This window comes from Podarcis raffonei, chromosome 9 (assembly GCF_027172205.1).
Source record: "Podarcis raffonei isolate rPodRaf1 chromosome 9, rPodRaf1.pri, whole genome shotgun sequence".
In the NCBI taxonomy this organism is placed as follows: Eukaryota; Metazoa; Chordata; class Lepidosauria; order Squamata; family Lacertidae; genus Podarcis; species Podarcis raffonei.
Genome location: NC_070610.1, coordinates 8,684,216 through 8,711,105, shown reverse-complemented (window position 1 = coordinate 8,711,105; position 26,890 = coordinate 8,684,216). Strand labels below are relative to the sequence as shown.

General features: G+C 42.8%; 1 protein-coding gene across 8 annotated transcripts in view; it reads left to right on the top strand.

The window, feature by feature from the left end:
- Positions 1–445: 445 nt before the first annotated feature.
- The window catches only part of LDB2 (LIM domain binding 2), a 239,770-nt gene continuing 213,325 nt past the window's right edge, over positions 446–26,890 (top strand). For 2 of the 8 annotated variants that reach the window (XM_053402735.1, XM_053402736.1), the window contains exon 1: positions 449–681. In XM_053402735.1, the coding sequence (XP_053258710.1) occupies positions 547–681 (135 nt within the window). In that variant the 5' untranslated portion in view covers positions 449–546. Of the gene's footprint in view, positions 682–1,329; positions 1,446–26,890 lie in introns of those variants that run through there. The other 6 variants (XM_053402741.1, XM_053402739.1, XM_053402737.1 and 3 more) reach the window with 6 other exon arrangements.

Sequence of the window (26,890 nt, the reverse complement as noted above, 5' to 3'; positions counted from 1 at the left end):
CGCCTGGGCAGGCAGATCGGGAAACAAGCCAACAAACTTTGAAGGGGCAGGATGCGTCCCTCGAGGGGGACGTTTCTGCTTGGGGTTGCGATTGTACCGTGTGTGTGTGTGGTGTGGTTGGCGACTTGGCTGGCTGGGGAAGCGCCGACCCTGTTGCCCCCCCCCCAGCCCAGTTCCTCACAGGAAACCTCCTTTTGTGTCACCCTGAGGAGAAAAAGCGAGAGGGAGGGGGGGGCAAAACCCCGCGTTGTTTTCGCAGGAGGCGGACAGGAAATGACCCCTTCTCCGCCGACGGCGCCTTGAAAAACCAGCTCCCCGCCAGTCTCGCGCCAGCCTCGCTCCCCGCCGCCCAGCCTCGCCGGGCTGCCCGCCTCGCCCGCGCCCGCCTTCCCCTCCCCGCCCGCCCGCCGGCCTCGCTCGCGCTCCCTCCCCGCGCAGCAGCAGCAGCCGCCCGCCCCGCGCAGCCCATGTGCTCGGCGCGGCTGTGGGCTGCTGCCGCCGCCGCCTCCCGCGCGCCCTGAGCCTCGCCGGCGAGCGGCGGCCAAGATGTCGAGCGCGGCGCCGCACGACCCCTTCTATTCTTCGCCCTTCGGCCCCTTCTACCGGAGGCACACGCCGTACATGGTGCAGCCCGAGTACCGGATCTATGAGATGAACAAGAGGCTGCAGACTCGCACCGAGGTGAGTCCTCTTCCTCCTCCGGCTGGGGAACTCGGCGCGCCGCTCTCCGCCCGAGGGGCAGCGGCGCCTCCCGGGCACTGGGGCTCCGTCGCCCTGCTCCTATGCGGCGCAACTCTCCGCAAAAAAAGCGCAGGCTGCACGGTGGGGGGAAATGCAATGCAGCCCACGAGACGGCTCGCTTTCAAATGCCCCTTTTGTGCAAGCGCGCAGGTTGGGGCCAGGTAACCTGACCTCTCTTTTTTTTTGGCATTTGCAATCGCAGCCTTCTCGAGGTGTTGCGTGCATCGAAGGAACGTGTGTGTGCGCTGTGCGCGCGTGTTTAAAAACAAACAAGCCACGTTTCGGCGGCGGTGGATGTTACCTGTACTTCTTCCCACCCTGGTTATCAGCACCGAGCCTACGAAGGCAGAAAAGAGGGCTGGAGTTGGACAAACTTATTGCCTTATGCTGATGGCAGATACACACAGAGCCTTCCATGTGCCTCTATTTTCCTAATTTAGAGAAGCCGTCCTGGTTTCTGATTTGATCCAGGAATGTCCTGCTTTTCCTTAGGATGTCCCTGTTTTCATTGGAGAAATGTTGGAGGGGATGGAGCCATCTGAAGGAAATCCTGTACAGGGAAGATTTTTTAAAGAAATGTGTTTATATGTGTTGCAAGCCGCCCAGAGTGGCTGGGGCAACCCAGTAAGATGTGTGGGGTACAAATAGCAACATTATCACTAGGGAATGGGACATCCCTATTTTCACTGGAGAAATGTTGGAGGGTATGTATCAATGAATGAGGTTTCTATTATTCTGTTAATGGGAGGAATAAACAGTCCGGCATTTAACCCCACAAAGGATAACAGAAGCTGCATCCAGTGTTGGTCTTGCTTTGTAATGTAGAATCTGCTGGTTTTGTACCACAACATGAGTGTGTATGTGTGTTTGACTTGAGTAATGCATAGCTGAGTAGAGAATCTCTTCACTGAAAAAGAAGAATAGAAACATTAGGTTTGTCTTTCATCTAAAGCTAAAGCTGCTTCTCTTAATCATATGATTCAAAGAAGTCATAATTCCGGGGTGTTCTTACATGAATAATGTGTGGGGTGATAAATCTAGCAGGAGGGCTCCATTTCTTCCCCGTGTGCCTTCAACTATGCACAGTTACTTTTTTGTTTTCCTCAAGTGGTTTCTTTGAATGGGCTCAGCTGGGGAACAGAACACTTCAGAGAACTCAGACTTTTGGAAGTGAAAACGTCGACAATGTTACTGAATAATTTTGGCGTATTTTGTGAGTTCGGCTGGTGGTTATAATAGCATAACTTTTCAAGGGATCCCAAGGCTGTTGTAAAAGAAGCATGCTTAATTGTTCACTGCAGCTATAGTCTGAATGTATGGGATCCAGGTAACAAGATATAACCTGCTTTATGATTGGTGAATTGGTAGGCAGCAATTGAGTTCCAAGCACTAATAACATTACTGTTTGGATCACCCCGCTCCTGCCCTTTATGAGGTTGTGTTTTCCGTTTTGACTCTGGTTGTTGCTCTTGCAGTCTAGTTAATAGTTATTAGGTTGCTGGAAGCTTGCAAGAATGAATGCTTTAAGAAGGTGACTTGCTTTAGGATGTTGTTTGTCAGTGTTCCTTGAATTTTTATGAATCGCCTCTCAATTTTTCCTGAAGTTAAATTCCGATGTGATTTCGGGGCAGTCCCTCTGACAAATTTCAAGGGGAGCAAAAGTAGTTTTGAAATTTCTCTGGGATGTTCTACAGGATAGCAGACTCTCTGCTCCACCTCTTGAGTTTTTAAACTATAGTTTGTGATTTGTGGAAATTAAAGTCAATTTTGGCTGCTGCAGTTTTCCATGATTGTAGCAAGTTTGCTTGAGTAGATCTACCCTTTCCTATGCTGGATGAATGTTGTTGTTGTTGTTGTTTAATAGGACTTGTAGGAAGACATTTCCCTGTACTTTGATTCATGAGAATTGATTCAAACTAAGACAGTGGCTGGCTTAATTTGTTAGCTGTGTGCACAGGTGTGCTACTTTGTATTTATGATAGTTTATTTTGACTTTCACAGACTTCTTAAACTTTGCCCTTGCTCTTTGTGGGATTTGAGGTTTACCACTACATCCGTTCCCATGAGCATGCAACTATAAAGAAACAAAGAAAAAACCCGACATGACATTCCCCGCCCCCCAATAAATGTATATTCAAGATCATATCGGTTAAACTGAAGAACCTAGGAGATACCGCCCAACAGAAGTGGACTCATGTCTGTTCTGTTGGAGCAACTTCATATTGCAATCCTATATTAAATGTGTGGATGCAATGAAAACATTCTGGCGAGTCATTTAAATTTTGCATCTAGCAGTGACTCTTTAAGATACATGCAGCCGTGGTTTCTTCCATGCTAAAGAATTCAGGGTACAGTGCCTTGTAAATAAAATACAGGAGTTTTTATCAGTATCTGATCTGATGTCAGCAGTAAATTCGGTTAGAGAACTCATTGTATTTTGTATGGCAAGATAAACGTTTGTCTTCTAAAAATGAGTACCTGCACATTCATTTTATAATGGGAATTCTCCCCTGGGATTTAACTTTGGTGAATTTCTCAGAAATCTATGAGCCCATTTTGAAAGACAAGTCATTTCAGCAACTGACAGAGCCCTGGCTGAAATTCAGCCTCCACCCTGGTTTTTATGCTGGTTTTTATGTTAAATAATGATAAAGTGTCTTTAGCAAATAGCAAATAGCAAAGGCCAGCATGCATACTTCTGGAAACAAAGCTTTCTGAACCCTTGTGTCTTTTTACTTTACTGGCAAATAACGTGGAACGAAATCTGGCCAATGATACTTCATTCTTTTCCTTAAAGTGTGTGCCAACATGGCTTGCCACCTAACTGATGTGCTAAACAATGGTCATAAACTTATTCCCCCATGGTATGTACCCTGTTCCTGACTTCTGGACTGCAATATACCGTATTTTTCGCTCTATAGGACGTACATTCAGATCATGATATCTTCTCTTGATAGGGGCAACAAACCCAGGTTTACCACAGAATAGTCACTCAGGAGTGAGCTGTAGCCAATTTCAGTTCTGGAAAATAACACATTCTGTTTGAAATATTACTTAGGTGTATATCTAAGAATATTTATATTTACATTTATCTACACACACACAACTGTATTTTTTCATCTATAAGACGCCCCCATGTATAAGACACCCCCTATTTTTGGGGACTCTGATTTAAGAAAATGGGGGGAGATAGACCCGTGTATAAGACGCCCCCTAATTTTTGACATTATTTTTTAGGGGGAAAACCTAGTCTTATACACAGGAAAATAAGGTATATGCTCTTAAAATGTATACTCTGAAAAATGTGAAGAGCTTCTGCAACAGTTTTTCATGGTGATGAGCAATTCCAAAATATTAACTGCAGGGTCAAGAGCTGGTGTAGCTTTATGCCTGAGGTGTGGAACTGGAGAATAGCCAGGTTGAAGCCTGTCTCTGCTAAGTACTTACAAGATGATATTTAGCAGGCCGTTATTCTCTCAGCCTCGATGCTCCCATCCCACCCGCTCTCCACTGCTACATGTGGATAATAACTGATGTCATTAGAATTAGACCACCTGATGTTATTAGAATTAGACCAATCCATAGAGTTGGGAGGGACCCTGAGAATCAACTAGTCCACGCCCCTGCATTGCAGGAATATGCAGCTGTCCCTTATGGGGATCAAACCTGCAACCTTGGCGTTACCAGCACCACACTCAAGTGAGCTAACCAACTGAGCTTTATAGGTTTGTTACAAGGAAAACAGATGGCATTTGTGAAGTGCTTTGAACACTGTATAGAAGTAAAGAATTGTGATTAAGAAAGACGTTTTAGTGATCTGTTTTAGCTAAGTATGGCACTCTTGTGGCAGAAGCAGGGAAAGTTCACGGGGGGCCCATTTATTCATGCCTTATCCCCTGACAAGTAGTGCCTCTACTCTTCATTGTCATCAAGGATTCCTCCACACTAAAGTGTGCTTTGTAGTATTAAGACTACTATTTGTAATGTTGAGCGTAGAATTCTGGGAACCTGTCCTACAAAGTTGGACAGAACACCTGAAAATAAGGTCAGATGGAATCAACAGGACTGGCTTCAGCCAAAGGACTTAGAAAGGAGATAAAGTTTACACCCCCCCCCAATGTTTTAGATTTAGGGGGTTTTTTGGTGGGTATTTTCCCCCTGGGGGGGCGGAATACAGCAAATGAAATATTTGTGTTTTTAATCTTTGTGATTCATTTAGCTAAACAATTTGGACATTGACATTGCAGTAAGCCCACAATGTGTGCGAGGGTTATGTTCTGGGAATCATGCCTAAAGCCCAAATCATGTATAGTCAAAACACATTGGGTGCAGTGGTGAGTGGGATTGGCAAATTATTTCCCTCCCAGACACCAGCCCCATTTCTGCCTCCTTAATTTTTATTTTTTATAACAAGCACGTAAAACTGAATGTGCGCAAGTTAAATGCACTTAAGTTTCAGGTATACTGTAGCAGGGGTCAGCAACCTTTTTCAGCCGTGGGCCAGTCCAACGTCCCTCAGACCATTTGGTGGGCCAGACTACATTTTTTTTGGGGGGGGGGGAATGAATGAATTCCTATGCCTCACAGATAACCCAGAGATGCATTTTAAATAAAAGCACACATTCTACTCATGGAAAAACACGCTGATTCCTGCACTGTCGCGGGCCGGAATGAGAAGGCGATTGGGCCACATCTGGCCCACGGGCCTTAGGTTGCCTACCCCAGTACAGAGGAATCCCTGTTTTATGTAGGCACTCTGTTCCCAACTGCTCTGCGTGCCAGCCTGTTGCACCCCTGCCCCTTTTGGCACTGAAAATGGCTCATGAGTGCTCAGTTGTTTGTGACTCAAATGCATGCGAGTTGGAACTTGCCGGTACTTGATATAAATGGAAGAAGAGTAAGTATTTTACGTATACAGTCATACCTTGGTTGATGAACGCCTTGCGACTCGAACATTTTTGCTCCTGAATGCCGCAAATCCGGAAGTGAGTGTTCCCGTTTGCGAACGTTCTTTGGAACCTGAACAATCAGCGTGGCTTCTGTGGCTTCCGATTGGCTGCAGGAGTTTCCTGCAGCCAATCAGAAGCCGCGCCTTGGTTCCCAAATGTCTGGACTTCTGGAACGGATTCCATTTGACTTCTGAGGTACCACTGTATAGGAATTTTACAAAGGTCTGCTATCCAGGCTTCACAGGAGACTTGCAAGTTGTACTAACAGGAAGTTGGACTTTGATAGAGGAAATGCTGAACTTGCTACCAGTTATGGGACCACTTGTGCACTAATGCGATCTTTGCAGCTCTCCTCTGGGCGTCCTTGCCATCTGGAGGGAGGTGGGTGGCGACCAGGAGAGCATCTTCTATGTGATAGCACCACATCTGTGGAATCCTCTCCTCAGGGTTCAGTGGTAGACCGCATGCTTTGCATTTGAAAAATCGAGGGTTCAGTCTCTTGCATCTCAAAGTAAGGCTGGGAGTAATCCCATCTGAAATATTGGAGATCTGCTGCCACAACACTGGCCTAGATGGTCTGATCTGGCATAAAAACAGCATCCTCTGGCTTCAGTCCACCGTTTTGCTTTCACGTCGTTTTGTTGTAATTAGATTTTATGTTCAAGTTACCCTATTTTTCCGTCTATAAGACACCCCCATGTATAAGAAACCCCCTATTTGGGGGGACTTAGATTTAAGAAAATGGGGGGAGGTGGCCCCATGTATAAGATGCCCCCTAAATTTTGACATTATTTTTTAGGGGGGAAACCAAGTCTTATACGCAGAAAAATACGGTATATCAAGAATTATTCCATACGGAAGAATAGCAAATAAATGGCTAACATAGATCAACAAATGAGAATGTGTGTGTGTGTGTGTGTGTGTGTGTGTGTGTGAGAGAGAGAGAGAGAGAGAGAGAGAGAGAGAGAGAGAGAGAAGGGTTGATTTTTGGAATGGTTACACTCACATCTTAAGACTATGCAAGCACAAGAAGACTCTGGTGGATCAGACCAATGGGCAGTTGGATGTAAAGCAAAAGGATGGCCTTGCATGTCTAAGATTCATTCTTCTTGTATTGTGAATAAGCTCACAAGAACTGCCAGCCTGCAGTTGTTTTACTAGGCTGCTTAAAAGCCTACTAGCTTGCATTTCCACACTGGAAGGAAGAGAACCCTCTCTCTCCAGCAAGTCACATGGAAACACAGGCTGTAGCCACTGATAAAAACAAAAAGCTTCTTCCGACCTGGTGCAGGATTCCTCCTCTTTACTTGCATGTCAGCAGTTACCAGATGAGCTACTAAATACTACACAGGCTCACACGTTTCCTCCTGCTATAGTTAAGTTTGGGATAGAGGGGACATCTTTCACTAGCCACTGTTCCAAATTTTATAAACCCATTAGTAACATTTCCCCTGAACTAACCCCCCCCAAGTGCTTTAATTTAGGAATATCCCTTATACTGAGCCATGCCATTGGTCCTGCCCTTTGTCCACATTTGAAGGGCTGACCAGTTTGCTGTTGCTCATGAAAAATCTGACTGGGTTGGGTGTGTGATCTTGGCAGTCCATATTTTCTTTCTCATTGTTTGGTCAGCATATTTTACAGCTGTCTTTCCTATAGGATTTGTTGTTGTTTAGTTGTGTCCGACTCTACATGACCCCATGGACCAGAGCACACCAGGCACTCCTGTCTTCCACTGCCTCCCGCAGTTTGGTCAAACTCATGCTGGTAGCTTCGAGAACACTGTCCCACCATCTCATCCTCTGTTGTCCCCTTCTCCTTGTGCCCTCCATCTTTCCCAACATCAGAGTCTTTTCCAGGGAGTCTTCTCTTCTCATGAGGTGGCCAAAGTCTTGGAGCCTCAGCTTCAGGATCTGTCCTTCCAGTGAGCACTCAGGGCTGATTCCCTTAAGAATGGATAGGTTTGATCTTCTTGCAGTCCATGGGATTCTCAAGAGTCTCCTCTAGCACCATAATTCAAAAGCATCAATTCTTTGGCGATCAGCCTTCTTTATGGTCCAGCTCTCACTTCCATACATCACTACTGGGAAAACAATAGCTTTAACTATATGGACCTTTGTCGGCAAGGTGATGTCTCTGCTTTTTAAGAAGCTGTCTAGGTTTGTCATTGCTTTTCTCCCAAGAAGCAGGCGTCTTTTGATTTCGTGACTGCTATCACCATCTGCAGTGATCATGGAGACCAAGAAGGTAAAATCTCACACTGCCTCCATTTCTTTCCCTTCTATTTGCCAGGAGGTGATGGGACCAGTGGCCATGATCTTAGTTTTTTTGATGTTGAGCTTCAGACCATAGTTTGCGCTCTCCTCTTTCACCCTCTAATCTGCAGTAATAAGCTTGTGGTGAACTAAACATTCTTAATTTGGTTAAGGCGGTGACATTGTTTTGTTTATTTTGTAGGACTTTCCTCCCTAGCAATTCTGTACTTGTATTTTCAACATTACCGTATTTTATACGTTTAATCAATGGGAGTTTATTGATCTTAGTTGGGCCACTCTAACAAGAATCAGATTTCTCTCCAAACTGAAAATGAGCAATTTGAAATGTTCGTAAATTCTTTCCTACCACATTCAGAGATTCTTTTAAAAAATGAATCGTAGCTGTATAAGTATGTTATATAGACTAAAGGGTAGTGGAATCTGGTTTTTCTTTTTTACCTCTGCATTCTAATCATGCTTGTTTCTGGAGTAATTCAGAAGCGAACAGTAATAACGCCACACTTGCCGTTCCAATTCCAGTACGTTTCATTGCAGTATGTTTGCATTTCTGCAACTTTTTGAACTTGCCTCCCCTTTGAATTTGCTTTTCCTGACAGTAGTACCTTGTATAAGATAAAGCACACAATCTTTGAATTGCCTAGGCTGATCCCTCATTGTACGAACACTAGGCGGATTCTAGGAATGGGATTTCTCAGATCTTTTCTTCCAAGGCTTTAGAAGTTAGTCCACACAGTTGGGTTTTTTGTGTGCAGCAAATGTGTGTGATCAGTTTGTGCACACAACCTGCTTGCCTGTGTAAAAATAAATTTTATTGTTGTCAGAATACACTCCATAGTGTGAGCACTGCTACCCTAGGACTCAGAAGAACCCATTTCAAAAACTTCGATGTGGCCAGTCTTCCTACATAATGTAGGATCATGCAATGGCTGGAGTGGTGTCTGGCACCTTTCAGTGAAGGCAAAGCTTGCAGTTGGAATACAACTGCTGCTCTTATATCACGATTGGGCTGGATCTAGACCCATCAATAAAGCGTTGCAGGAAAACATGTTCTAAACTTCATTAAGGGAAATCACGTTGGCGAAAGACGGGATTCGCCAGCGCCACCTGGTGTCACAGTTTTATAACACATATACCGTATTTTTCGCTCTAGAAGACGCACCAGACCATAAGGCGCACCTAATTCTTGGAGGAGTAAAACAAGAAAAAAAATATTCTGAATCCCAGAAGCCAGAACAGAAAGAGGGAACTGGCTTCTGGGACTGTCGTGCGAAGCCTCTCCCGGGCAGCGGGATGAAGGCTCCCCTGCCCAGAAGAGGCTGCGTGGGGCTAAGCCAGAAGCCAGGACAGCAAGCAGAATCTGGCTTAGCCACGCGAAGCCTCCGCAGGGCTGTGCAGCGCTCCCTCTCGCTGTTCTGGCTTCTGGGATAGCTGCGCAGCCTGCATTCGCTCCATAAGATGCACACATATTTCCCCTTACTTTTTAGGAGGGAAAAAGTGCGTCTTATAGAGCAAAAAATACGGTAAAGTGCTTTTTCTTTGTCAATGTAGTTTGAGTCCTTGGTCTAAGTCTGACCGTTGCTGAAGCAACAGCAGAGCTTTGCTCTCTGTTAGTATTCAGACTGAATGTCGCAGAAGGTAGCCTCACCACAGAGCAGAACAGGGGGGTTATTATTAGTATAATTAATCAATTAATTAAATTTGTATACACCTTTCATCCAAAGATCCCAGGATGTGTCACAGCAGACTGTGGGAACATCCAATACTTTTACTTAATGGCGTCATTTGCTAATTTAGCAGCTACAGAATTGCAAGGAATTTATGAATTAAAATTACAATTCAACTGTGATAGCAGTATTAATATTTTTTTAAACAGCTGTTACAGCTTAGTTTTTAAGATGCAAAGTACCCCAAGTTTATGTTTGCCTTTTATTCTACAGATTTATTCTGTGTTCTGATGCCATCATTGTGAAACTAAGGCATCCTCATGTATGGCAGTGTTAAGGCTGGAATAGCATATTGTTACATAGAAAAATGCAATATTTTCTCTAGAGTGGTCATTTGTTGCTGCTGTGTTTGTTGGATGGAATGTGGTAACACAATCACCTATTTGTTTGTTCTTGTATTATACATATGGCAAATTAATAATAATAATAATAATAATTTATTTATACCCTGCCCTTCCCGCTTCATAATATAACATGGAATGGAGAGAATGGACACTCTACAAGTGGAGGATTCTAGTTCTGACTGCAGCTCCAGATACACAATATTGTTATGATTTTGTGGGTCCCAAGCCTCTCTAAACCCTGGATCCAGCAAGTGTTAAAATCAAAGCCAAGTTTATTTATTTAGTGCTCTCACCAGAGCAAAAAATGTATTTGCTAGTGGTAAGATAGTCACATGTGGATTATGTGGTTAATCCCCCTATGTTTGGCCCAGTTGTAGTGATTCTACACAGTGGATGGACACTGTTATGAACGATTCAGTAAGAGTTACAGTGGTGCCTCGCAAGACGAAATTAATTCGTTCTGCGAATATTTTCGTCTAGCGAATTTTTCGTCTTGCGAAGCACGAAATCCCATAGGAATGCATTGAAAATCAATTAATGCGTTCCTATGGTCAAAAAAAGTCCAAACAAAGCCAAATTTGGTACAACAAGAGTTTATGAAGTGCTCTTTAAAGTCACACATACTGTAAAGAGCATTTCAAAATTCAAACCCAGATTTTTTTTAAAAAAACCAGCAGAGTGGCCCAATGGTCACAGAAAATCATAAAAATGCAGGGAAAAAAACAAGCTTCCAGATTCTTGCAAACCCCTCCCCAACACCAAGTCCTTGAATTCCAAACACCCCAACCCAAAATCCAAAACCCCCCCAAAAAGTTTTAAAAGCTTAACTTACCAAATGGCTGCAAAATAAGTTTTGGAAAAGCTTCAAAAATCACCAAAGTCTTAAAAAAACCTCAAAAAAGGCTACTATGTACACTGCGTTCTATGAGTTGCTCCTCGAAGTCAAGTCGCAACTGAATTAACGGTGTTAAGAAAAAGGAAACAAACTTGCAAGATGTTTTCGTCTTGCGAAGCAAGCCCATAGGGAAATTCGTCTTGCGAAGCAGCTCAAAAAACGGAAAACCCTTTCGTCTAGCGAGTTTTCCGTCTTGCAAGGCATTCGTCTTGCGGGGCACCACTGTATGTTGTGAACTACCCTGAGATCTGCGGATGAAGGCCAGTATACAAAAGAAAGAAAGAGAGAGAGAGAGAGAGAGAGAGAGAGAGAGAGAGAAAGAAAGAAAGAAAGAAAGAAAGAAAGAAAGAAAGAAAGAAAGGTTTGCAGGCAAAAGGCAGAATTTTTTTTTTGCTTAACAGAGTTTGTCTTGCATTGATAACAATGCTATAGGTTTCTTTAAATCCTTCCATTTCACATTGTGGAGTATTACATTTTTTCGTTTTCTTTGGAAGAGAGCATGTTGGGATCTTATCATTTATTTCTAATATTTTCTTTTTCGGTAGAGATGTACAAACAGAGCACAAGTATACTCCCTTAAGCAGACTGCACAGCCACTGATCCTTCCTTAGTCTCCCAAAGATGCCCCAAGGATCCAATTTTTAAATTTATTTATAATTTTCAGTTTTATACATTTGAATAACTTTACAGTCATTTTAACATTTCAAAACTTGACTTCCTCTCCCCTCTTTCTGCGGTTCCTTAATTTATTTATTTTTATATTTTCTGCATGTTCCAAATTAACTTAATTTACTCATTTTTTCATCTACTTTAAATATATACTCTTATAAAACTGCAGGTTGTTACAATAAGCCTGCCAATGCTCTTATCTGTTTACAGTTTATTTGTAAATATTCAATAAACCATCTCCATTCTTTTATAAAAAAGTCTGTTATCTTGATTTCTTCTTTTTCTGGTAAGTTTCGCCATTTCTGCATATTCCATAACTTTTTGTATCCGTTCTTCTTTCACTGTGAATTCTTCTTCTTTCCAATATTTGGGCAAGTAGCATTCTTGCCACTGTAGTCACATAAATGAATAAATTTCTATACGGTTTGAGTACTTCTATTCCTATAATTCCCAAAAGGAAAGCTTCTGGGTTTTGTTTTGTTTTTTAACAAATGTTATTTTAAACACTTTTTTCAATTTATTATATATCATTTCCTAGTAAGCTTTTACCTTACTACAAGACCACCAATGCCCCAAGGCAACTCACACCTCATGGAAGACTGGCACAAAACTTTGTCACTTCCAGTTAGCCGTGCTAAATTCGATAGGTATTGGATTCCAAGGATTGGAGAGATTTCCTGTAATCTCGGACTATCAACATGCTGCTGTGAAATCCCTGATCTCTGTCGTAGGAGATCATAGGAAATGATAATAGATCCATTTGCAGTAATCAAGAATCTCAACAGTTTCATGAAATTCTCTCTTTGCTGCAAGTGGGCCCTCAGTTTTGTATGGCTGCTATTGCAAGGTTGTTGCTGATCTTCTGAATTTATCCCAACACACTATAGTGTGTTTACCCAGTATGGCAACCTTCACTATCGGTTTCTTTCCAGAAGTTTTGGACCCCAAACAGCCAAAGGGTCACCAATTTGGTGACTGCCACAATACAGGAACTTCAGTTTCAGCCCCAAGTTTTACATTCTGCTAACCAACTTGCATTTCGAATAAAAGATATCAAAATTCTTACAGCAGGCAACTGGCAAAAATACAGAGATTAAGCAAGGACTAGCGGCGAGGGAGGGGAATTATTCATAAAGTCACAGGAGGAATCCATCAGTGGCTGTTCTGTGAGAAGAAAGAATTGAAATCTATCAAGTATGCTAATTATTCTGAATTAGGTTTTTGCTTGAATATACTTGGCACCTCAGAAGCCAGCAAGGGGGCTTTTGTTTGTCCTCCCCCCAGTGTATTTTTATAATTGCTAAGTAGCATAGCAAGAGGACATTAAATGAGTAGATTAGGGAATAGAATATTTTCTCTCCCTCCCCCTTTTAGGTCCAGTAAATTGGTTAATTTATTGATCATATATGCTAATCCCAGAGAGATTCTTTCTGAGCGTGCAGAGCTTTGGGAGCCAAAACTGCACCCGTGCAAATATCAACACAAAAATTTTAGTGAATGGAAAGATTCTGAGGGGGCAAAACACCCAAAAGCTGCCCCATAATAATTCAGTGGCATGGACTGTTCATTGGGCAAGTGGGCAAAAAACTACCAGGTAGGTAGGAAGGGTGACTAGAACAGAGTTGCTGGATAATAATAATAATAATAATAATAATAATACAATCATACCTCAGGTTAAAGACGCTTCGGATTAAATCTTTTCAGGTTGCGTCCCGTGGCGACCCAGAAGTACCGGAAAGGGTTACTTCCGGGTTCTGCTGCTTGCGCATGCGCAGATGCTCAAAATGACATCACGCGCAGAAGCGGCAAATCATGACCCGCGCACGCGCAGACGCGGGTTGCGTTCTGCTCTGGTTGCGAACGGGGCTCTGGTTGCGAACGGGGCTCCGGAACGGATCCTGTTCGCAACCAGAGGTACCACTGTAATAAAAATAATACCCCGCCCATCTGGCAGGGTTTCCCCAGCCACTCTGGGTGGCTTCCAACACATATAAAAACATAACAAAACATCAAGCATTAAAAACCTCATGATACAGGGCAGCCTTCAGATGTCTACTAAAAGTTATATAGCTGTTTATTTCCTTGACATCTGATGGGAGGGTGTTTCCACAGGGCAGGCGCCACTACCAAGAAGGCCTTCTGCCTGGTTCTCTGCATCTTCACTTCTTGCAGTGAGGGAACCGCCAGAAGGCCCTCGGAGCTGGACCTCAGTGTCCGGGCTGAACGATGGGGGTGGAGACGCTCCTTCAGGTATACAGGGCCGAGGCCGTTTAGGGCTTTAAAGGTCAGTGCCAGCACTTTGAATTGTGCTTGGAGCCAGTGTCGATCCTTTAGGACTGGTGTTATATGGTCCCAGTCAGCTGCTCCCAGTCACCAGTCTAGCTGCCGCATTCTGGATTAGTTGCAATTTCCGAGTCTACTTTCAAAGGTAGAGCGCATTGCAATAGTCCATTCTGCAATACACAGAGAGAGAGAGAGAGAGAGAGAGAGAGAGAGAGAGAGAGAGAGACTTGTGAGAGAGGGAGAGAAAGGTTGAGATTCTCTCCCTATAAAGCACCAGCTCATCTCTTCCACATTGAGAAGCTATTTTTAAATGCAGGGCTGAAAGAGAGAGCGGCCCAAAGATATTGATGAAGAATGTGGCCCCTCCCTCCATTCCCCAAAAGGCAGCGGCAAACTAACTCGGACATAGTGTGAAACGTTTTAAAAGGAAAGCCCTTGCTAAGGCAAACAGAGCTCATTGTCCCCACATTGCAGGTTCGAAGGGGCAGCTGCTGGAAAAGAGAGACTTATAGCACCCCTGCTGGGAGAGCTCGCAGGGAAAGCTGCAGGTCAGGCTCACTTGTGCTGCCCAGAAGTATTAGGTTGGGTTGAAACTGGTAAAATAATTTATAGAACAAACCTGAGTTGCTAAATATCTCCTTAGACCTACTTCCAGACCAAAACAAACATTTAATTGCACGCAAAAGCCTCATGCACCATCGACTTGCTAGCCGACAGGTTGCACTACTGAAATAGGTAAAAAAGGTAAAGGTACCCCTGCCCGTACGGGCCAGTCTTGACAGACTCTGGGGTTGTGCGCCCATCTCACTCAAGAGGCCGGGGGCCAGCGCTGTCCGGAGACACTTCCGGGTCACGTGGCCAGCGTGACAAAGCTGCATCTGGCGAGCCAGCGCAGCACACGGAAACGCCGTTTACCTTCCCGCCAGTAAGCGGCCCCTATTTATCTACTTGCACCCGGGGGTGCTTTCGAACTGCTAGGTTGGCAGGCGCTGGGACTGAGCAACGGGAGCGCACCCCGCTGCGGGGATTCGAACTGCTGACCTTTCGATCGGCAAGCCCTAGGCGCTGAGGCTTTTACCCACAGCGCCACCCGCGTCCCACTACTGAAATATTCGATAGCTAAAATAAATAGATAAATTTTGCACAATTCCCCCTGTTACTTTCCTCTTGCAATATCCGTGTCCTAAGGTGTACACACAGTTTGTGGAAGGTGACAGTGAGGTTGTAGAGGTGCCCCATTCCCCCCCCCATTTTTTAAAATTCATTTTAAAACACAAATAAAAAACACAGACAGAAAAGACAAACAAGACGAACAAATTCTTCTCATATCCTTATTTTTCTAAATATTGTTAAGTTGGCTTCCTCAAGTCCAACCTATCTGATTTTCATTTTACTTCATCTTTAGCAGTTTACATATATCATAATTTCTAACCATCTTTGTTTTTTTAATCATACTTAAAATAACTTCACATTTTATCACTTACAAATAATACTATTTTAAAATATCCTATATTCTGCTTCTAACCCTACAGCCTATATCCACTTCCAAAGCTATTCTAAGGTTTAAATATTAACATATTTTTTTCAAATATTCCTTAAACTTCTTCCAGTCTTCTTCCACCGTCTCTTCTCTCTGGTCTCGGAGTCTCCCGGTCAGTTTGGCAAGTTCCATATAGTCCATCATCTTCATCTGCCATTCTTCGATAGATGGTGTTAAGTTGTGGGTGAACATATCAGACGACACAGCGATTCTTCAAACAGCTCTTGTTTATTCACAGGCCAGAACAGAACTGAACTGAAGGGTTCAGCCAGCCTGCTTATATAGAGCTCCACTAGAACGCAACAGTAACCATTTTCTGTAACTATCCAATCATTGAACGTCACTTTCAATCCTTTATTTGCATATATGAACCTGAACTATCTACAGTATTCCCCTGCTGGCCCAGGATGAGAACTTCAGTACATAACAGTTGGTATATCTTGTTTCTTCCAATTCTTTGCTAACAATATTCTCGCAGCTGTTGTGGCATACAGGAAAAAAAGTAACATCCTTTTTGGGGATTTCACCCCCCACTATACTAAGTAAAAAGGCTTCTGGTTTTTTAGTAAATGTGTTTTTCAACACTTTTTTCAATTCATTATAAATCCTTTCCCATAAGTCTTTTACCTTGGGGCACATCCACCACATGTGGTAAAAGGTTCCTTCTTTTTCTCTACATTTCCATAGAGGTGCCCCATTTCAATGGGGTTTGCACTTTCGAAATTGCCTTGCAATTCTCTGCAATGTGCAGGGATTCTGTAGCAGTTGCTCAGGGGTTTGTTGTAGTAAGTGTTCTGTGAAGATGGGGAGTTTGAGAACCGTTGCCCTTGAATGTTCAGTTTTGTACAGAGCTTTCAAAGTGAATTGTGGCAACTCTAGGTTGCAGATGACAGTTGTATGTTGGGAGGAAGGAACCTAGAGATAAAGTGGGATTGCGGTATCAGCCACACCCAACCTACCGTATGTGGTATCACTAAATTCTCTATATAGGGCTGTACATGTCTTATATAAGAAGAACTTAGAACCATAGAATTGGAAGAAGTTTAAGGAATACTTGAAAAAATATGTTAATATTTAAATCTTAGAATAGCTTTGGATATAGGCTGTAGGGTTAGAAGTAGAAGATAGTATACTTTAAAATAGTATTATTTGTAAGTGATAAAATGTGAAGTTTTTTATGGTTAAAGTAAATGTGACAAAAAAAAGATGGTTAGAAATTATGATATATGTAAACTGCTAAAGATGAAGTAAAATGAAAATCAGATAGGTGGGACTTGGGGAAGCCCACTTAACAATGTTTAGAAAAATAAGGATATGACAAGGATATGTTTGTTTTGCTTATTTTTTCTGTTTGTGCTCTTTATTTGTGTTATAAAATGAATAGAACCATAGAATTGTAGAGTTGGAAGGGACTACGAGGGTCATCCAGCTCAACCCCTTGCAAAGCAGGGATCTTTTGCCCACAGTAGAGCTCAAACCCACAATCTTGAGATTAAGAGTCTCGTGTTCTGCAGACTGAGCTAAGTGCATTGTTTGGTGTGCCCTGAGCTTGCTGCAACAACCCTCCAATCTGTAGGAGATTGTCACTTGAAAATGGTGTGACTGCTGCCCGCCCCCCATTGTGATCTGGAGCCGTTGAAGCAGACACAACAGTTGTGTAGCGAATTTCAGTAGGTGTGGCTTTTTTCACTCCTGCTTACCAAGCTGATCCTGAAATTGCATTTCCTTGTCCACAACAGGCAAAGGTACAGGGAGCCTGGCTTTCTTTGCATCTGGCTGTGCTATGCTGGAGGCAGAGCAGGGGGTGGGAACTGTAGGGTAAAAGAAAGCAAAATGTCATTGCCACCTGATTTTTAATTGGGACGAGGGTGGAGCTGTGGGTTAAACCTTACATGTCTCCACTGCATACACATTTATGGTTGGACATGATTGATAGGGTGGTTTTAGTAGACCAGGAGCTCCCAGATCCTGACCTCTGTGTGAGCAATGTTACTTTTTCAATAAGGGACGGGGGTGGCGCTGTGGTCTAATCCACTGAGCCTCTTAGGCTTGCCAATCAGAAGGTTGGTGGTTCGAATCCCCGCAACGGGGTGAGCTCCCGTTCCTCGGTCCCTGCTCCTGCCAACCTAGCAGTTCAAAAGCACGTCAAAGTGCAAGCAGATAAATAGGTACTGCTCTGGCCTGGAAGGTAAACGGTGTTTCCGTGCGCTGCTCTGGTTCGCCAGAAGCGGCTTAGTCATGCTGGCCACATGATCCGGAAGCTGTATGCCGGCTCCCTCGGCCAGTAAAGTGAGATGAGCGCTGCAACCCCAGAGTCGTCTGCGACTGGACCTAATGGTCAGGGGTCCCTTTACCTTTACCTGATTTTAGGCACTTACCTGGAGGTCACCATCATGTCACATAGTTTTACCTTTACGCACAATGTTTGTATATTCCGTGGCAGCAGATGAAAGTTTCCAGCATTGAAACATCATCATTTGTAGCACCTTCCAACATGGTAAGAATTGTACTATGTCGCTGCTGCTAACCAGGTTCCTGGTGAAAATTCTCCTGGGGGGATGCTGCAGACAGCTGCAGACATGGAACCATTTAAACACGGAACCAGGCAAAACATATGGAACTGACAAAGTCATCCTGTTTGGCTCTCTCCTGCACTAGGGTGCCAGCCTGAATTAGTGCATTCTTCATTGTGGCACTGCTGCTTTTGAATGCCTATCAATGCTTGCATCGCTCCACCTTTCTCTAGTTTTAGGGAAATGGTGAAAAAGATCTGCCTGTTTGGCTAAGCCTTTAGAAATACTTCGAATTTGTGGCAGCTGCTGATCTTAAATTGAACTTTGGTTCTGTTTTTAAGGTTTGGCTGTTTTGATTTGCTTGTGTCCCTGTGCTTTGTACCTTGCCATGGGCAATTAGTAAAGCGGAAACGCAATAAATAGAATTGGCTGTGTTAACTGGGGGGTGCCTGGATAGAGATTTGGGAGGTGAGGGAGGGAGGGTAATAGACCTGATAAAGGACAGTGGAGAGGAGAGTAAAATTAAACGCTCTCTTGAAATTTAGTATATGTTATCCTAGACCCTTTAACAACTTTTGGATCATGTTGATCCCTGTCATAAAAGGAAATGAATTCTGTTCATCAACATCTTCCTGAGAACGTAATTTTAACTAACAGGCATTAAATGCAGCATTGTAGGAAAAATTCAAGGAGTTCTTCCCTTTCCTTTAGAAAATATGAACAGTGCTATCAATGAATTGGCAAAACGCTTCTCTGGATTTTTCCATCCAGCTCTGCCTGTGCACTTGTTCAAATGGGATTTGGAAGGCTACGCTGCTGATTTTGCATTGGCAAATGATCATTTTTGCCAGTCTTATAGCCTGCCCTCCCTCTGCTGCCTCTCTTCCTCAGTTTTCTCAGCACAGCATCCAGACACTCAGATATTTTTCAGCTTATTTCTAAGGCATCAGCCAGAGTAGCCTGGTGCTTAGCTGCTAGGGGGAAAGGCAAAATTCAATTAAATGCCTAGCTGCTTAGACTGGGGTTCAGACTTTGACTGGTAGTATCTACGGCTTGTTGCTGGTGACTTGGCAGACCCACAGTCTCTGCAATATATCAGGCAATAGACACTGTGGAATTTTCTGTGAAGTTAAAAATAGATTTTAGAAAATAGAGTCCTAGGAGTATGTATGAATTTACGTAAGATAAGGGAAACTTAAAAAAAAACAAGCTGATGGTTGCAGTATCAGTTTTGAATGTATTATTGAAAGGGAGTTTATGGTTGAATTTTACATTTTCACAATTATGGGGGAGGCAACCTCCTCCCAAAATGATGAAGGGGGGGGGAGCTTCAAGGATTACCTTTGATAGGTCTATTGCCCCCCTCCCTTCCACAAGTTCTCAGTGTGGCTTGCAAATAATTAAATCAAATTAAAATATAAACACTGAAGCAACACCATTTATAAGAGAAGTATATACACAGCAGTTTTGTGGAAAGCAGCTTGCCGTCTTGGTTAAAATAAATTTTGTCGAGCTATCAAATGACCCCGGTGTAAAGTTGTATTGCTTTTAATCACAGAACTAATCAAATGATCAAATAATGCTACACTTTTACATATATGACATTTGGGGCTGTTTTAATGAACATTGTTTTGGAAATTCTTCTACGTTTATACAGATGATTTTACAACAAAACTTTGGAAGATTGCTCTGACTTCAAATCCATTTTTTTAACCTTACAAATCTATTGCTAATTCATTGATCGGTGCATTTCACATTGCTCTTTATAGGAGAGAAAGGGGCTGAACTAAAGAAATTGATGTGCGTATGTGAATTAGTAGCATAATTCGGACACCATAGCTAAATGTAAGAGTTGCTACTTCTCCAGAGGGGTGTATGCAGGACAGCCAGTGTTAATTCATTCTCTTTAATTCTCTTAAACGTATTAAAACTATAACTATTCACTACCTGTTATAAGCTTGAAAGAAATGGTCACGTGGCAGTTCTGCTAATAGTATGATTTGGATTTCTTTGCACTGAGCTATCATTCTGCCAAGATAATACAGTGGTACCTTGGGTTACAGATGCTTCAGGTTACAGACGCTTCAGGTTACAGACTCCGCTAACCCAGAAATAGTACCTTGGGTTAAGAACTTTGCTTCAGGATGAGAACAGAAATCGTGCAGCGGCAGCGGGAGGCCCCATTAGCTAAAGTGGTACCTCAGGTTAAGAACAGTTTCAGGTTAAGAACGGACCTCCAGAACGAATTAAGTTCTTAACCTGAGGTACCACTGTATACTCATTGAGATGGAATTGCCAACATCATAACCAAGCCTGAATGTTGCCATACAGCTGTGCTTCAGCTACCTGGAGACCACACTACTTGATGGGGTTCTGACATAACCTTTGTGGCTTCCTAGTAAGTAGACATTCAACCAGCTGTAAGTAGTTTGAATTGGGACCTTTAATGATTGCGCCTCTAAAATGTAAGAGGGCTTTCTCGGTAGTGGCACCCGCCCTGTGGAACGCCCTCCCACCAGATGTCAAAGAGAAAAACAACTACCAGACTTTTAGAAGATATCTGAAGGCAGCCCTGTTTAGGGAATTTTTAAATGTTTAATAGGTTATTGTATTTTAGTGTTTTGTTGGAAGCCGCCAGAGTGGCTGCGGAAACCCAGCCAGATGGGCGGGGTATAAATAATAAAATATTATTATTATTACAGTGGTACCTCGGGTTATATAGGCTTCAGGTTACAGACTCCGCTAACCCATAAATAGTACCTTGGGTTAAGAACTTTGCTTCAGGATGAGAACAGAAATTGTGCTATGGCGGTGCGACCCATTAGCTAAAGTGGTGCTTCAGGTTAAGAACAGTTTCAGGTTAAGAACAGACCTCTGGAATGAATTAAGTATTTAACCCAAGGTACCACTGTATTAGGTAAAGGTAAAGGGACCCCTGACCATTAGGTCCAGCCGTGGCCGACTCTGTGGTTGCGGCGCTCATCTCGCTTTATTGGCTGAGGGAGCAGGCGTACAGCTTCCGGGTCATGTGGCCAGCATGGCGAACTAGAGCAGCGCACGGAAACGCCGTTTACCTTCCCGCCGGAGCGGTACCTATTTATCTACTTGCACTTTGACTTGCTTTCGAACTGCTAGGTTGGCAGGAGCAGGGACCGAGCAACGGGAGCTCACCCCGTCGAGGGGATTCAAACCGCCGACCTTCTGATCGGCAAGTCCTAGGCTCTGTGGTTTAACCCAGAGCGCCACCCGCATCCCATTATTATTATTACTATGTGCAAAATGTAGTTCCTCCTTCACTGAGGAGCCCAGGATTCTTAAGAACACTGTTTGAAAATTACAGTACTGACCAAGTCAGAAATGGACTGGTTGATAGTAGTTCTGTTGTCAGTGCCAAGGCAATTTCACATAGGCGCTGATGTTGTACAAACACTGGGGAAGGAGGGCTTATTTTACGAGAGGATGTGAACAAGAAGCTGACATAGTTTTGTAGGCGATTAGCAATCCTTGGTGAGAAATACAGTGTAATCGAAGGAAACATGACATTGAGATAGGGGAAAGGAGAATTTGTGTATGAGTGAGCAGCGGTTATTTGTTGGCCTCTGAGCATTGAGGAACAGAAGCTGTGTTTTTATGGATATTGAAACACTTCTAAACAATTGTACACCATGGAGAAAGAGCACAAGGATAGAATTCTTCCTGCAAATGCTAGTGTGTACGTTATGGAAGACACTTGTAACACAACAAAATACAGTGCGCAGGCATGTACAGAATGAGGATATTGGCAACATGCATGTGGATTGGTGTTTTTAAATTGTAATAACAAAAAAATTTTTTCCTTCCAGTAGCACCTTAAAGACCAACTAAGTTAGTTCTTGGTATGAGCTTTCGTGTGCATGCACACTTCTTCAGATACAGTGTATCTGAAGAAAAGTGTATCTGAAGTGTATCTGAAGAAGTGTGCATGCACATGAAAGCTCATACCAAGAACTAACTTAGTTGGTCTTTAAGGTGCTACTGGAAGGAAAAAAATTTTTTGTTTTGACTATGGCAGACCAACACGGCTACCTTTCTGTAACTTTAAATTGTAATATAAGTGACAACTTGACCTGTATGTTTTATGAATGTAAGGGCACAAACATTTGTGACATGTTTGTGCCTTTATTTGCTCTCTTCATAACTTATGTCTGAAACATTGTAACTTTTGCTACAATTTTTGCTCATGTCTTGTTTTAAAAATTGTCATACTGTTAGTTTTTAATTTCATAAACCGTATTTTTTGCTCTATAAGACTCACTGTTTCCCTCCTAAAATGTAAGGGGAAATGTGTGTTCGTCTTAGGGAGCGAATGCAGGCTGTACAGCTATCCCAGAAGCCAGAACAGCAAGAGGGATTGCTGCTTTCACTGTGCAGCGATCCCTCTTGCTGTTCTGGCTTCTGAGATTCAGAATATTTTTTTTCTTGTTTTCCTCCTCCAAAAACTAGGTGCATCTTGTGGTCTGGTGCGTCTTATAGAGCGAAAAATACGGTAATTTAGTTGCTATTAAGTGGAGAAGGAAGAGTACAACTTATTTCTGAAACATTGTAACTTTTGCTACAATTTTTTCATGTCTTGTTTTAAAAATTATCATACTGTTAGTTTTTAATTTCATATAATTTAGTTGCCATTAAGTGGAGAGGAAGAGTACAAATGTTGCAATAGATCAATGAAATAAACACTGCTTAACTTTCCTAGTCTTAACAGGACTGGGCTGGGACTAGGAAACACCATGCGATGGGAACTCCAGCCCTTTCATAATCTCCCAGGATAGTTTACTTCACAATATTGTTAAGATAAAAGGATAATCCCACAGCTGTGGTGGCTCTGGAATACAGGATGGGAGACTTGTTAGGATCCTGAGATACGCAAGGGAGAAGTGCACTGAGAAGCTGGACCATAAACCAAGAAAGCTTTGCTTTCTAGTCTTAACTAGGATTGTTACTGACCACACTTGAAAAAAAATGGATGCCAAAATGGTACTCAAACATCCAAAACTGTATTGTATTTGATGTGAAGCTTGGACTGCATTGTTGAACTTGGCACATAACTTGACCATCTTGCACAGGTTATCTGGACTGAGTACATTCCTAGTTAAAAACTTTTACTGATGATCTTTTGTTGGAGGCTTCAAAATCTTGAAGCTGGCGTTTGCTGCCCAGATTAGTGGAATATAGATGTGGTAAATACAATAGATAGTCTCTTATATTGATTTTGTTAATAAAAAAAAAACCCTTACGCATACATACATACATACATACATACGCCTTCTCGGTAGTGGCGCCTGCCCTGTGGAACGCCCTCCCAACAGATGTCAAGGAAATAAGCAACTATCCTATTTTTAAAAGACACCTGAAGGCAGCCTTATTTAGGGAAGTTTTTAATATTTAATGCTGTATTGTTTTTAACAGTCGATTGGGAGCTGCCCAGAGTGGCTGGGGAAACTCAGCCTGATGGGTGGGGTATAAATAGTATATTATTATTATTATTATTATTATTATTATTATTATTATCATCATCATCATTATCATCATTATGTATATTTTTATGTCTGTCTGTGCATGCTTCATTACAATATCAATATCAATGTGGAAAACGCCCTTTCTATGTTTCTTTCAAGGTGCTTCCTTGAAATTTCCCTCCCCTTTCTATCATTACAGAGTACATATAATGTTAACCATGCAATGTGCATGAACTAATGCCTATGGCTAAGCATTGTTTAGTAAATCACATATCAGATCTTTCTTATCTAAAGCACCTTTAAATTTGGGTTGTTAGCATACTGCTATTAAGCGATCTGTTGAATTGCTTAATTCTTAAGGGGGGAAATGTGATAAAAGCTAAACACATTCCTGATGGCAGAAGTTGTATTACTCACTAGTGACTCATAGCTGTTCCCCCACCCCCCCACCCCAATCTCTGAAACATTCAGCACAAATGCGGAAAATACACTGAGCTAATTGCTAGGAAGTGTGCGCACAAACACCCTACCTCTGCCACTTTGAGATGCAGTAGGAGGAGGATGGTTATGGATTGAATCACTGAAGCGATTCTGGATTCTATGGCTCTACCCATCTCATGTTTGAGCTTTTGCATGAGATTCACTGGTTATGCTAGGAAATGCTACTGTTGCAAAGAAGAACCACTATCGAAAATAGTGCTGCAATTCATCAAGTCTAGATTCTCATAAATTTGCATAATAGAGTGCAAAAGGACTTGTGTTCATATGGAAAGGTTCTTGCCGATTCCTGCAAGTCATGCGTATGTGTGGCCTCACATTCTGGAGAATAGAGTTGTCTGGCTCTGGATATACCATGGTGGATTCAAAACAGTGCTGATTAGGAAGAAGGGGATTACCACATTCTTTTTCTGGAGTCCTCTACTGGGGCACACATACAGTTCCTTGCCGTGGTAAAACACCACATAAAAAGGAATCTTGTTATATATAATTACATCCAGAAAAAAAGAATTTTGCTATGTGCTGCTATATACTTTCAGAAGCACTCTTAGTGCTAATACAGTGGTACCTCGGGTTGCATACCCTTCAGGTTACATACGCTTCAGGTTACCGACTCCACTAACCCAGAAATAGTACCTCGGGTTAAGAACTTTGCTTCAGGATGAGAACAGAAATTGGGCTCCGGCGGCGCGGCAGCAGCGGGAGGTCCCATTAGCTAAAGTGGTGCTTCAGGTTAAGACCAGTTTCAGGTTAAGAACAGACCTCCGAAACGAGTTAAGTACGTAACCAGAGGTACCACTGTACAGTGAATCAGTGTTTTTGCAACTTTCTCTTCTTTACACAAAAGCTGATCTGTGGCACAGGAATCTCTGGGCGTTGCCAAGTTATTCACAACTTTGATGCAAGCTATAGCAAAACGTGATACAGTGAGATCCGTATGGAACCAGTACGACCTGGAAACATACCCGGGAGGACCATCTTGGGGTTGGGATCAATTAAACCTGTGCGTGTGCTAATTTTATAACGTATTTCATTCCAAAGCCGAAATATGAACTTGCCTTCTCGCTGCATGTGGTAAACTGTGCCAGATGTTGCACAACCCCCCAGTATGTTAATTTCCAAGTGTTTTCCTTTCTCTCAGAAGAAACACATGCACGAGGGAGTGGTGCTAAGTGTGCTAAGGACTCCGTTGCCATAGGCCCCTCTCCCATAAAGCCTTTAAACCCACACTCCTAGTGAAAATCCTCACGTAAAGCTATTATTCAATGGCTGCTGAACCATTGGGTGCCAAGTGAGTGTATTTGTGTGTGAGGACACCTTTGTTACGTAGTGTCTCCTTCATCTGCCACTACAGCCAGCAGCTAAGAGAGATGGAGAAGCAGGCAAGGGATGAAGCCATCAGAATGGCAGCTAGAATACCTGATAAGTAAGGGAGATACCTTTGCTCCAAGCAAGTCTTGGCCTTTTCTTTCTTTTTTTAGTGCATTCTTTTTTTTTTAAACAAGTTGAAGAACCTTTATTGAAGCATTTGGGAAGTATCTAAATTAGGTCTGTATCCCAGCAAAACTGCTGGCTTAACAATATAAAAACATTAAAATTTGTATTAACGATTATAACTTCAACCCATTTCTCCTCAGTGAACCCCAAGTTAATATTCATTTTACCAAATAAAATGCCAAGGAAGACGAGAATTTGTACTTTAAAAAGAAAACAAAAAACACCCCAGTTCTTATTTAAACAAAGCAAACCTATTAAGGTTGTCTGTTTTTTAAGGATTCCCAGTTCCTTAAGAGTAAAGAATGAATCAACAGTACACTTAACAGTAGTCCTCATCACACACCAAGGCAATGCCCAATGCATTTTGCTCATCAAAATCCACTAGCAAAGAAAATACTTTGAAGGATATTACAAGCCTGTTGTCAGAGAAGTTTGCTTCCTTGGGCCAAGGACCAAACCAGATATTGCAACTATCATTCCCTCACACCATCTACCTTCTCCACGCCTGGCACACATAACTGACTGCTAATGTAACTTGGACCAGAAGTTACTATCTTTATAGCAGGGTGGGAAATTATGTGCATTTTGCCTTCAGTCTGACCTTCAGTATATGTACTTTCACTATGTGTTTGGTTACTTGAATTTGATTGTGGTGCTGTGGTCTAAACCACTGAGCCTAGGGCTTGCCGATCAGAAGGTCGGCGGTTTGAATCCCCGCGATGGAGTGAGCTCCCATTGCTCGGTCCCAGCTCCTGCCAACCTAGCAGTTCGAAAGCACATCAAAGTGCAAGTAGATAAATAGGTACCGCTCCGGCGGGAAGGTAAACGGCATTTCCGTGCGCTGCTCTGGTTCGCCAGAAGCGGCTTAGTCATGTTGGCCACATGACCCGGACTCTGTACGCTGGCTCCCTCGACCAATAAAGCGAGATGAGCGCCGCAACCCCAGAGTCGTCCACAACTGGACCTAATGGTCAGGGGTCCCTTTACCTTTAAATGGATTGTAAACCACCTTGACAGCTTTTGTTAGTATGTGGGTGTAAAGTCTGACTTTGCCACAGCTGCCCTGTAATGGAGGCCAGTCATAGAACAGAACCGTTGAATTGTAGAGTTGGAAGGGAGCGCAAAAGACATCTAGTTGAACTGACATCCATGACAGATGGCCATCCAGCCTCTGCTTAAAAACCTCCAAGGATGGAGGGTAAATCACTTTCTGCTTCTTCTTCATCATCTTCCTCTACTACTGCTACTACTACTACTATCATTTTCTACTCTTCTTCGTCTTCTTCATCTTCTTCTTCGTCGTCTTTCTTCTTCTTCTTCTTCTTCTTCTTCTTCTTCTTCTTCTTCTTCTTCTTCTTCTTCTTCTTCCTACCTGCCTGGTGTGCTCTCTAATGCATTTAACATCATGTCTGAATTTGGTCCTCGAAAGAAATCCTCAACTATCCCTTCTTCGTTTATGGTTTAAA